Source organism: Benincasa hispida, chromosome 5 (assembly GCF_027475165.1).
Source record: "Benincasa hispida cultivar pf3 chromosome 5, pf3_genome.v1.1, whole genome shotgun sequence".
In the NCBI taxonomy this organism is placed as follows: Eukaryota; Viridiplantae; Streptophyta; class Magnoliopsida; order Cucurbitales; family Cucurbitaceae; genus Benincasa; species Benincasa hispida.
Genome location: NC_143482.1, coordinates 47,968,059 through 47,980,736, shown reverse-complemented (window position 1 = coordinate 47,980,736; position 12,678 = coordinate 47,968,059). Strand labels below are relative to the sequence as shown.

General features: G+C 38.4%; 1 protein-coding gene and 1 long non-coding RNA gene across 3 annotated transcripts; one reads left to right on the top strand and one right to left on the bottom strand.

Moving 5' to 3' along the window:
- Positions 1-395: 395 nt before the first annotated feature.
- LOC150036197 (LOW protein: PPR containing-like protein) lies at positions 396-2,825 on the top strand. The gene has a single exon (XM_090313694.1). It carries the CDS (start codon positions 653-655, stop codon positions 2,672-2,674), a length of 2,022 nt encoding a protein of 673 aa, XP_090169820.1. The 5' UTR covers positions 396-652; the 3' UTR covers positions 2,675-2,825.
- Positions 2,826-3,012: 187 nt separating this feature from the next.
- Positions 3,013-5,863, bottom strand: LOC120078219 (uncharacterized). 2 transcript variants are annotated; one of them, XR_005481955.2, is made up of 4 exons: positions 5,575-5,838; positions 5,387-5,428; positions 4,619-5,109; positions 3,013-3,783 (listed from the first exon to the last, which is right to left on the bottom strand). It is a non-coding gene; the product is annotated as an uncharacterized LOC120078219 (long non-coding RNA). The 2 variants fall into 2 exon arrangements; XR_016529558.1 differs by lacking the exon at positions 3,013-3,783 and having other exon boundaries at positions 4,497-5,109; positions 5,575-5,863.
- Between the last annotated feature and the right edge of the window lie 6,815 nt (positions 5,864-12,678).

The window sequence follows — 12,678 nt, the reverse complement described above, 5'->3', positions numbered from 1 at the left end:
AGTCATTTTTACTATTCTCAAATTACAATTGGGTTTATTTTCTTTTTTATAGTTTGAAATTGAACATTTTCGTTTCCTTTCTTGGCACTTTTCTAAATGACAAACATACATTCTCCGTAATAATGTATCTTTTTTTTTTTTTTGTGTAAACAACAAATATACATGTTCATAATAATTAAAATACTAAAAAAGTCTTAATCTTAGAGTATATTTTTAAGGGTATGTACCCTGAACCGTCTTGATTTGTTTTTTAAATAAAAAACTGATCGAAACTAACACTTTTTTATTTTCTTTTAATACAATTCAATATGTCCAATTTTGTACTAAAAAACCAAACCAAACCAGTAGTTTTTTATTATAATCCTAGGTAGAAATTAGTGAAGCACTTCGATCCATCTTGCAATATTTTTCTTGTTTCCAATTCCATCCTTCGTACTATTAGTTTGTTGTTTTTTTGTTACATTTTAGCCGTTGAGGTACAAAAAGGCTAATACAATAGAGACAAACCTTCGATCATTAGCAAGCTTATAAAGTTGCCGTTTTGCATTGTTTCTTCCTCTTCTCCCTCTTTTTCTTCCCATTGAAACCTTTACCCTGATTCAGTTTCAACCCACTGCCTGCCGTTTAAGTTGAGCAGTATATTTATATGTAAATGAAGTATTTGAAACATGGGTTACTGAGCCTTACCCAAGCCATCAAATCCGGATTTACACCGACCATTTTCACATCGAACCAACTCATAACCTTATATGCCAAACATGGTCTCCTTAATGATGCCCAGAAAATGTTCGACGAAATGCCTGAACGGAATGTCTTCTCATGGAATGCTATAATAGCAGCGTATCTTAAGTCTCAGAACTTGACACAAGCGCGGGCATTGTTTGACTCCGCTGTCTATAGAGATTTGGTTACTTACAACTCTATGTTGTCTGGTTATGTTAGCTCTGATGGGTATGAGGCTCAAGCCCTTGGGCTTTTTAGGAAAATGCAAACGGCACCTGATATGATCAGAATTGATGACGTCAGTCTTACAATCATGCTTAATTTTACTGCTAAGTTATGTGTGGTTTCTTATGGAAAGCAGTTGCATTCCTTCATGATGAAGACTGCTAATGATTTAAGTGTGTTTGCTGCAAGTTCGCTGATTGATATGTACTCTAAGTGTGGATATTTTAAAGACGCCTGTAGAGTTTATTATGGATGTGGTGAGGTGGTTGATTTGGTCTCTAGAAATGCCATGGTTGCAGCTTGTTGTAGAGAAGGGGAGATAAATGTGGCTATGGATCTTTTCTGGAAGGAATTGGAGCGAAATGACGCTGTAGCGTGGAACACGATGATTTCGGGTTTTGTTCAGAATGGTTATGAACAAGAATCATTGAAGTTATTCGTTCGTATGGCGGATGAAACGGTTGGGTGGAACGAACACACTTTTGCAAGTGTCTTGAGTGCTTGCTCCAATCTGAGGAGCTTGAAGTATGGAAAGGAAGTCCATGCTTATGTTTTGAAGAATGGGCTGATTGTCAATCCCTTCATTGGCAGTGGACTTGTTGATGTTTACTGCAAGTGCAATAACATGAGGTATGCAGAGTCAGTTAATTCAGAATTGAGGATGCGAAATGTATATTCAATCACTTCAATGATTGTTGGCTATTCATCTCAAGGTAACATGGCAGAAGCCAGAAAGCTTTTTGATTCCTTGGATGAAAAGAATTCTGTTGTCTGGACTGCTTTATTTTCTGGTTATGTTAAATTGCAGCAGTGTGAAGCAGTTTTTGAACTTTTAACTGAATATAGGAAGGAGGCAACAGTTCCTGATGTCCTAATTCTTCTCAGCATTATTGGCGCTTGTGCTATACAAGCTGCTCTGGCTCCCGGGAAGCAGATACACGGTTACATAGTCCGAGCAGGCATCAAATTGGATACGAAACTGACAAGTTCGTTGGTTGATATGTACTCAAAATGTGGAAGTATCATTTATGCAGAAAGGATTTTTAGAGAAGTTACTGATAAGGATTCCATTATTTACAACATTATGATAGCTGGCTATGCTCACCATGGGTGGGAAAATGATGCAGTCCAGCTTTTCAAGGAAATGATGGAAAATGATCTCAAACCAGATGCAATCACTTTCGTTGCACTACTTTCTGCATGTCGACATGGCGGTTCGGTAGAACTAGGCGAACATTTTTTTGATTCTATGTCTAGTGATCACAATATTATTCCTGAAATCGATCATTATGCTTGTATGATTGATTTGTATGGAAGGGCTAATCAACTAGATAAGGCATTGGAATTCATGAAAACGATTCCCATACAGTTGGATGCTGTCATATGGGGAGCATTTCTGAATGCTTGTAGGATCAATGGAAATGCTGAACTTGCAAGAAAAGCAGAAGATAAACTGTTGGTAATCGAAGGAGAAAACGGAGCTCGATACGTGCAATTAGCTAATGTCTATGCTGCAGAAGGAGACTGGGAGCAGATGGGAAGAATAAGGAAGAAAATGAAAGGAAAGGAGGTTAAGAAGAATGCTGGTTGTAGTTGGGTTTTTGTGGAAAATAAGTTCCATGTATTCATTTCTGGTGACAGATTTCACTCAAAAAGTGAGGCTATATATTCAACCTTAGCCTCCTTGACTGATGAGCTACTTGACAAAGAGGAATCATTTTGCTAATGTCAAGCTTCAGCCATTAATTTTTCCATCTGAAGGTTCTAAAATTTGTATGTGAAAGATATTGATTTACCACATCGTAATCACTTTATTTCAAAGTTGGAAGCATTTTTTAATATATGATCATTGAATGTGATTATTTTTCAATTCATATTAATAGTTGTCCTTCCTTTTTAGGTTACTGTCTATACCACTTCAAAGTTGCAGATTTCATTTCCACACAATTTCCATCTACAATGTATGTTTTCTAAAATACTCTTTGTATTATTTATACATATGCTGTGTTTTTCATATATAAATTTACAAGCAATATTTTGTTCAATAGATTGCATCTTACTAAATTTAGAATTAATTATTTTTAATTAAAATTTAATATTAAAATTATGTTTTTTTTAAACAAGCAACACAACGACCAACCACATCTAACATCTCTCGTCAAGGAGAGGAATAACACAATCTAGAAAAACAACTTTCCAGATCAAAGAGCAACCTTGAGAGGAGGCTAAAGCTACGATAGCATGAGCAGAATTGTTCTCCATTCGACGCATATGACAAAAATTAGCAACATTATCAATGTTTCTAACAAAAATAATATCGTCGATGAGGACTCCAATCTTTGCAAGCGAAAAGGCCTCCCTATTCAGGAGCTTAATGACCTCAATGCATCATATTCCACTTCAATAAGAAGGTTATTCCCAGACCACTCTTGCTAAATCGCACACAAACCCTTCAAAAGTGCATCCGCCTCTAGAAAACTGACACTTCCACACCTTTGGGAAAACTTGCAACCCTTTAGCATTGCTTTACCCTCGTAATCCCGCACGACCAAGTTGCATTTACCTTCAGCTTCCATCTTCCAACTCCAGGTGGAGACTACTTGGAGGAGGAGCGAGCGAAATAGGAGAGCTCAAAAGACCCAATCAGATCGCCCCAACAGATCCAAAAGCACGGAGTTTATCCTAATTGTAAGGGAGCCAAAGCCTGGCACTCTATTTTTGAAGCAGATCTCGTTTCGCAAATTCCAAAGACTCCAAAGGATGACCAACGCTTTGTTGAGTTCCATCCTTGAACACAAGGATCATAGACAATCCTAATAATCAAAGAAAAACTACCTGCCATTGACAAACAACAAACGAGTCAACATAATGGTAGGCCATCGGATTCATGGTCGCCTGTGAACCCGTGCTACACAAATGATATTTATATGCACCGAACAAACTACTTATACTAACTAGTAGTACAAGGGGCAAGTCCGGGGTCGAATCACAAAGAGCCAAATTGGATTCCTCAAAAACTGAAATTGGTAAGAAGTAACCAAATGGGGGTTTTGTGAAAATTGCAAATCAAAATTACACGAAAAATCAAATTGCACAATGTGAAAGAATGTGAAAAAATATCAATTGAACAAAATACTTAGCTTGATTAGTTCTAGTTTATTTCATTCATTTTTAATTCTATCATAAACTATCCAAAAGATATGTGAGAAATTCAAATTACAACTTAGTCTACTTATTTAGAATCCTAACTGGTAGTCCATAAAATCAAGTTAAATAAAGGAAAAGTGAGAATCCTCAACTAATCATTCAATCAACAGGCATTAAGATCTAAGGCAAAGATAAACCAACCATCATCGAACCAATTATTTGAGCGAGAATTATCTAAGTTAGAAAGTAATGCTTATTAAAAGGAATCCTAATTTAACTTCACAAACTTACTTAACTCTTGCTTCTAGGTGACGACTACCTAACAATTACAAATTAGGGTTAATCAAAGTAATTAAATATACATGCATAGCTAATTTGTCAGATTATCCCATACAAGACAATTGAATAATAAACTCAAGATAAATTCTCATAAAATTCAGAAAAGTCTCACAGAATTACATAACATAGTCTCAAGAACGAATTGGAATGAAAGTAAACTACGAAACCCAAGCTAAGTTCTTACCCTTTAGCCACAAATTATCTTCTAATTCAATACAATACTCAATGGGAAAGAAGATTCAGAATTTTGGTCAAAAGAGAGACAGAAACCGAGTAGAAACTAAGTGGCAGCCATGTATTCGAGTGTGTGTAAACTAGGCTTGGACTGATGGGTTATTTATAGAATATGTCACAACGTCACAACGCTAGGGACAACATTGTGACGTTGTCATGCTTCCGCGCGCTACTCCAAGTCATAGTATTGCAACACTACCCTACTCTTCGATCGTCCGCTTCAAGTCGAAGCGTTGTAATGCTACATGTAACATCGCAACACTACCCTGTCCTTTCACGGAATGGATAGCTACTGTCTTATAGCGTTGCGATTCCCCGATTGGGCAAAAAACTTCAATTTCTTGGCCTTCTTTCTTCATTTGTTCAATTTGGCTCCTATTTTGGCCATCTTAACGCATTTTTCTCCCAAACACTTCAATCAATTGCTTGTACACTCGAGTCCTACAAAACAGTCGATTTAAGCATATTAAGTAGCTTAACAATCCCGAATTAAGTAGAGGAAGATAGCATATTTTCGGTGTTATCACATAAGAGGGGAGAAAAAGTCCCAAATTTTCCTTGAAAATGTACACTCCCAAAAGTGTGACAAGTTGACTACATATGAGTTCTACGGAAAAACAAAGAAAGTTGCAGTTATCCCTTTACAATGCAAGTTATTTAAAATGGGCACAAGATCATTAAAGATTTTTTGGCACGATATCTTGATTTTCGGCTTAACCTTTGCACTCCAAAGATCCAACTCTTCTAAGAATCCACCGCACTAGAAGAAGAAGAAAGAGAATCAGAGATCAGCTTTAACCCTAGATAATAAGTACTCTTAACAGAAGAGAGCCCTTTTTTTATCGGGACTCCAAGATATGTCATCCTCCATCTTCTTACGACCAATAGGAATAGAGAAAATATCACCTGCATCATGTGGAAGGAGCAACTCTCTTATCAGGCTCTCGGTCCAAGACTCCTATGAAGAAAGGAGGTAGAAAACTTTCTCATTTTGGGCCTTGTCATGCACCCAGCTCAGACGCCAACCAACCGTCGCCGACGCCTCTGTTCCAAATTCGACTAGCGCTGTCTGTCGCTGCCCCTCTTCCAGACGCGACCGCTGCCACAGCTCGTAGATTTCGTTGGAATCTTGCCTTGGAGGAAGAGTTGGTCTATTTTTGGGCACGATTTAGGGATTTCTTTGAGGGTATTGGTTATCCATTTAATCTTGGGTTAAAATTTTTAATGCCAATTATGTTTGGGCCGAGCTTTGAAGAAATTTTGAGATCGAAAGCATGCTGTCCGGCGTTACAAAAGATTGATTTTGGTAAGTTTGGGTGAATTTTAGCATTTTGGGCCCTTGGGATTAAGAGTAGTTGTGGAAGATTAAGTTATTAAATTTGTAATTTAATTTATATATGTTCAGGTTGGCCAAATGAGTCAAGTTTTGAAACTAATTTTGGACCAAACCATAATTTCAGTTGATTCGAAACGAAAGGCTTAATGCTTGTATTAAATTTGGGCTTAAATTCCTAGGTAAGTAATCTTCCTATTGGAACGGCCTTTGTGTAGACGATAAAATTTAAGAATTGATGATTCTAAGATTGTATGCATCGAGTTGCTTGAGGATATATGAGGTTATCTTTATTATGTTTGAAGCATGTTATGAGTACGGGTATGAAACAAATTATTATATGATTTGCTAAGAGGTTGTATGAGCATGGTGTTATATTTGCATGATTGTGGGAATCTATTTTTATGATGCATATTATTTATGATAGTGATAATTGTCCCCTACCCGTAGTCATATAGCCACTAGATGTTATGATTCCCTTCGAGATTTCACTAGAGGTTTGTGTTTCCTTTAGGATTCACTAAGAGGTTAGTGACCTCCTTCGGGATTTCACCAGAGGTTAGTGTTTTATTCAAGACTCACCAGAGGTTTGTGACTCCTTCGGGATTCACTAGAGTTTGTGTTTTCTTCGAGACTTCAGTAGAGGTTAGCGATCTTCTATAGGATTTCACCAGAGGTTTATGGGTACATCTCACTTACGGTAGGGCGGGTTTAGTTATCCACTAGATGGCTATCCATGAAAAGTAGAAGTTTATGCATGTCCCATTAGATAGTATCATTTATTGGATATATAGGCTTAGCCTGACCCCGGTAGTGGGGTTACTTACTAAGTATTTTATACTCATTCTTTCTCATGTTTTTTTTTTCCAAGTAAAGGTAAGAACACGTTAGCGAATGACAAGTAGAATCTATGATCGAGCCACTAGGACCAGTCAATGCTTTTGCCCATTTTTTTCTATGTCTTCATGATTTTCAATTAGTTAATTGTTAAAATTAGAGGATCTTTAGTTTTTATTTTCTTTTTGCACATTGGATGTTTTGGATGATGTTTTATTGTGATATTTATGTTATTTCATTTTTTAGGGTACTAAGTTAAATAAATTTCATTTAATTACTTTTCATAAAGCTATAGTTTTGGCCTTTTATCAAATCATGGAAAAGTGTCATTTTGAATGTATGCATGCATGTCTATAGTAATGACCTAGTTTAAGTCCTAGGGAGCCAGATCGTTACAGTTGGGATCAGAGCCCATGTTTTGGGTTCTGTAGACTAACTTACTACGTAAGTCTAGTTAGTCCTTGTGGCCCAGTAATGGATTCTTCGTCATTGTCAGGTATGTCTTACAAGAAAAGGTTTTCAATATATTATGCATGAGATTTATTTTTATTTTATATATGTTTTAGTAGATATGTTTATGATAGGGAATCCAGTAAGAACTGATCTTTGGGTACATGTCAGGTCATGACACCTAAACTCAGGGTAAAAAGGAAGGTTAGAGGAGGGGTTCAAGACCCCCAAGTGTAGTATTCACAAGTCCAGGACTCTTCCTGATCGAGAGTGTAGGAGGATGGAGCCGATAAAAGTCAGAATATTCTCGTAGCTCCGAACTCACCTAGTGCTCAAGTTGATAAGGAGGCAATGGTAGCCCGAATTGGGGAAACGGTTATTGGGTTTTATGCCCTAAAACTCATATATAGTAAATGTTATCAATTGACCGTCATCAATATTGATGTTAATTCAATAAATGTTATTGATTGTGTTATAATCTATTTTGTCTTAATAACCCTAAATCCAATAAACTAACATTCAAGATTGCCTTATGAGTCTTGAACTGTATGTGGAGACATATAGAGATCAATGTTCAAGAAAAAACCTAAAGAGTCTATAGTATAGGGATAAGGCTGGGTACCTTATCCTGGTGACACTATAGATACAATCCACTTTGTATTTTATACAAACACAATGATCCAACACATTCGTATAGGTGACATGCAAGTGGTGGTATCATATGCAATAAGTTTGCATAAGATCGAACCGCAAAACAGTAACCACTTTATGTAACACCATTAACTAGTTTGGTTCTTATTTCAATTGGATGACTTAGGCAACTTAGTCTTAATCCTGAGTGTATTATGAAATCCTGTTCATGAGAGATTGTCTTTTGATGTGTATGGGTGAGAGTGACCAGTTTGCCAACTCAATAAGCCTACCATTTTACAGACAAGACCAAGTGAGGAGCTGGGAACATAATAATACAAGATGAAATTCACACCTTCCCGACTTCAGGGTAAATAGATGAATGTTCCCTTAAGTGGTGTCTCCAGGACTTGAACAAAGGGCTCTAGCCTCCCTACCCTCTCATTGCCTACCATAAATAGGTTGTTCATTAGAGGAGCATTGGTACTTGAGGATACAGAAGTAACTCAAGGGTAAAATAGTAATTTGACTCAATTTGTGTTATGGACACTCGTGAAGGACCAAGTTATTGTTATTGGTCTATATCTATGGACACAGAAATATATATGTAGTGAGAAGAGTGCAGTAGTGGGTCTTTAGTGGAGTGTACCCACAGTTAACAAATATTGATTAATTTGTTTAATGAGTTTAGCTAATTAATCTCATATTGTTGGAGTTTCTGATCTGCAGGTCCACCAGGTCCCCTTGTTAGCTCACTAAAGGATATCAAAGATGGATGATTTGAATTGTTCAAATCAGCTTGAGGAAATTGTATATTAATGTGAATAATATGTAATTGATTATAGATGTGATCTATAATTTCAATTAAGTTGGAGAGAAATATTTGAATGAAATCCAAATATTTTATTTCAAATCAGATTCATAAAGAATTAATTAATTAAATTAATAGAGAGGTGATGCACATAAACACAAGATATTTATTTATGTTAATTAAATATATATGTTAAATTGGATTTAATGTATAGATGGTTATTTAATTATTATGCTAATTTATTAAATAAATGTTATTTAATTAACTGAGCACCAAACGAGCTCCATTCGCAAAACCGTCTAGCACACGACTTTTTTCATCGTTCTTAACCCCTGGGTCCGTTTTCGTGCTTTTTCGTGACGGAAGGTTCGCACACAAAAATTGGGTCCTAGGGCCCTGCCCTGCGACACCCTCGTGGGACCCCGAGGGCCATTTGGGGCACCAAACGATCTCCGTTCGCAAAATCGTCTGGCACACGCCTTTTTTTGATCGTTTTTAACACCTAGGTCCATTTTCGCGCATTTTCGTGCCAGAAGATTCGGGAGCGAAAAGTGGGCCCCACGGCCCCAGGGGTCGGTTGGGGCACCAAACGAGCTCCGTTCGTAAAACCGTCTAGCACACGAATTTTTATCATCATTCTTAACCCCTGGGTCCATTTTCGCGACGAAATGTTTGCGCACGAAAAACGGCCCCCCGACAGAGCCTGTGGGGCCCCGGGGTCTGTTTGGGGCACGAATGTTCACCCAAGAAAAACGATCTTGCCACGAACTTCTTCTCAATCAAACTTGAACATAGTCACAAGAATAATCTTGTTATTCTCAAGGATTCCAATAGAAGGATAGGTGGTATCCAACTAATTGGAAAAGGGAGAGGTAGAAAGATTTCTCTTAGAGAGTAAAGAGAGGATTTCTGTTTTGGTGCCAAGGGCAAATTCACCAAAATCAAATTCTTGCCCTAAAAGGCCTATAAAGAAGAATTTATATGGAGAAGGGTTAACCCTTCTCTAAATCTCCGTTCCCAAAACCGTCTGGCACACGCCTTTTTTTCATCATTCTTAAACCCTGGGTCCATTTTTGCGCAATTCCGTGTCGGAAGGTTCGGGAGCAAAAAGTGGGCCCTGGGGGCTATTTCGGGCACCAAACGAGCTCTGTTCCTAGGCACACGACTTTTTTTCATTGTTCTTAATCCCTGGGTCCGTTTTTGCGCTTTTTCGTGATGGAAGGTTCGCGCACAAAAATTGGGTCCCAGGGCCCTGCCTCACGACACCTCAGCCAAGCCATGCGACACCCCCTGCCAGGCCATGCAACACCCCAGCAAGCCACCCAGACACCCCCGCGGGGCCCCGGCTATTTTGGGCACCAAACGAACTCCGTTCGCACAACCGTCTAGCACACGCCTTTTTTCAACATTTTTAACGCCTGGGTTTGTTTTCAAGCATTTCCGTGCCTGTAACGCCCGGATCCTTACACCTTATGATCCGACCGCTACGACATGCATACTTAGACTTTTCTATCATGAGATGAGTTTTGGTTGAAATTTCAAAGAACATATCTAAATTTTATTAATTAGATAGAAAAAAAAAAACTATATAGAAATTTATTTATCAAAACACCAGGATCCATAAAACATTAGCGTGGTGGTACAAAATGCACGTGTCTATAATAGTGAGTTTGATGGTTGGCCATTTGAGCGACGTCCAACTCTGCCCTCTACGCTATGTTCTTACCTACAAAGTCTGTAAAAATATAGGATGAGTACATAATATACCCAGTAAATAGTTCTCACGTAGGGTAGTGACCAAATGCACAATCACAAGCAACATGTCATGAAAACATATGATTGGGACCGAAAACGTATAATAACATGTGGTGGTCGGTTATGCTTCCAACATAAATCTCTCCGCCCTGATAGGAAGATGAGGACCTAAGCGAAACTAACCCATCTGATGATTAGCGGGTCATGCAGTCAGTAGGGCCAGAGTCGCATCCAACATCAACCATTAGCATAAATGTTATGCTTCCAACATAAATCTCTCCGCCCTGATAGGAAGATGAGGACCTAAGCGAAAACTAACCCATCTGATGATTAGCGGGTCATGCAGTCAGTAGGGCCAAAGTCGCATCCAACATCAACCATTAGCATAAATGTTATGCTTCCAACATAAATCTTTCCGCCCTGATAGGAAGATGAGGACTTAAGCGGAAACTAACCCATATGATGATTAGCGGGTCATGCAGTCAGTAGGGCTAGAGTCGCATCCAACATCAACCATTAGCATAAACGTTATGCTTCCAACATAAATCTTTCCGCCCTGATAGGAAGATAAGGACTTAAGCAGAAACTAACCCATCTGATGATTAGCAGGTCATGCAGTCAGTAGGGCCAGAGTCGCATCCAACATCAACCATTAACATAACCATAAGATTAGACTGGAAGCATAACTTACACCTAATTAAAACTTGGTTTTAGCGTAATCGTGAACAAACATAATGCATGGGGTCCCTTGTAGAGAAACGTGTTCTAAACATGTAATGCAATATAACAATTAACATAACCATGCAACATAATAAAGGTACACTACCATAGAACATTTAAAGAGAGGGTGAGATAAACTACTTACCTTGACTGTGATCTAATTATTCCTTATTATTCTTTATGATTTTATCAGCAGAGTTTTCCCTTTTTAAATCAAAAGAAGAAATTTGGGCAGCACTTTACCCGAGCTTTTCTCTTTTAATCTTCACAGAACTTCCTCACTCACACTTACTTTTTCACACAATTCTATGTTACTGAGATTTGTTTGAGAATGGGTTAAATCTTCGGCAAAGGGTCCTATTTATAGTAGTTTTCAGCTCTTCTCGGTGTGACAAATCATCGTACAGGTGGCTTCTTTAAAATTACTTATGGTTTATGGATTCCTCTCAATAAGACACCTAATTTTGGCTAACGTTTGCCCTTACGTCATCATTCTTTGTTTGTAATCAATTTTAGGGGTTTTCCATGTATAATCTATAAGATCGTGGCCAAATTCAACGCATAATTCGCGCTTCTGTCCAAATCTCGCTCACTCTGCTCTTAAAATCTCGCTCTCTCCCGTTTTCTCACTAGGAATTTACTCTGTCCAACTTTCTTGCTGGAAATCCCGCTCTCTCCACTCTCGCTCTCAAATTTTCTCTTTCGTCTCGCTCTCTCTCCAGCTTTTTCGCTCTCGCTCCCGCTCTCGCTCCCGCTCTCGCTCCCGCTCTCGCTCCCGCTCTCGCTCCCGCTCTCGCTCCCGCACTTGCTCCCGCTCTCGCTCCCGCTCCCACTCCCGCTCTTTCCTACTGTCTCGCTAAGAATAACTCTCTTTACTCTCGCTCTCTCCAACTTCCTTGCTACAATTCTCTCTCTCTCTCTAATTTTCCTTCAATCTCGCTCTCTACAGGGATCTCGCTCTCTCTACTCTTGCCAGCTTCAATCTCGCTAACATCGCTCGCTGGGTTTCTCGCTCTCCAATTCTTCCTTCGATCGCGCAGCTCTCTTCTCAGAATCTCGTTTTCTCCAGTTTTCTCGCTGGTGTGGCTCTCGCTCTCTCCTACTTTATCGCTCCCGCTCGCTCCCTTATTCATTATCTTGGATAATGAATAAATTTCCAATTTATTTATTTATTTTATATTATTATTATTATTACTATTTTTTTTCCTTCTAAATTTCCACCCCTTAAAATTTCGTCCTGCTTATTATTTGACATTTAATTTCCTGTATGCGTACAAATCTGGGTCGTTACATTCTTCCCCCCTTAAGAACTTTCGTCCTCGAAAGTTTCTTGGTTCTTAAAAAGATAAGGGTATTTGTCTTTCATCTATTTTTCTCGTTCCCATGTAGCTTCTTTCACTTGCTGATTTCTCCAGAGAACCTTCACTAAACTTATTTCCCTATTACGAAGCGATTTCTTCTCTTTTGCCAGGAT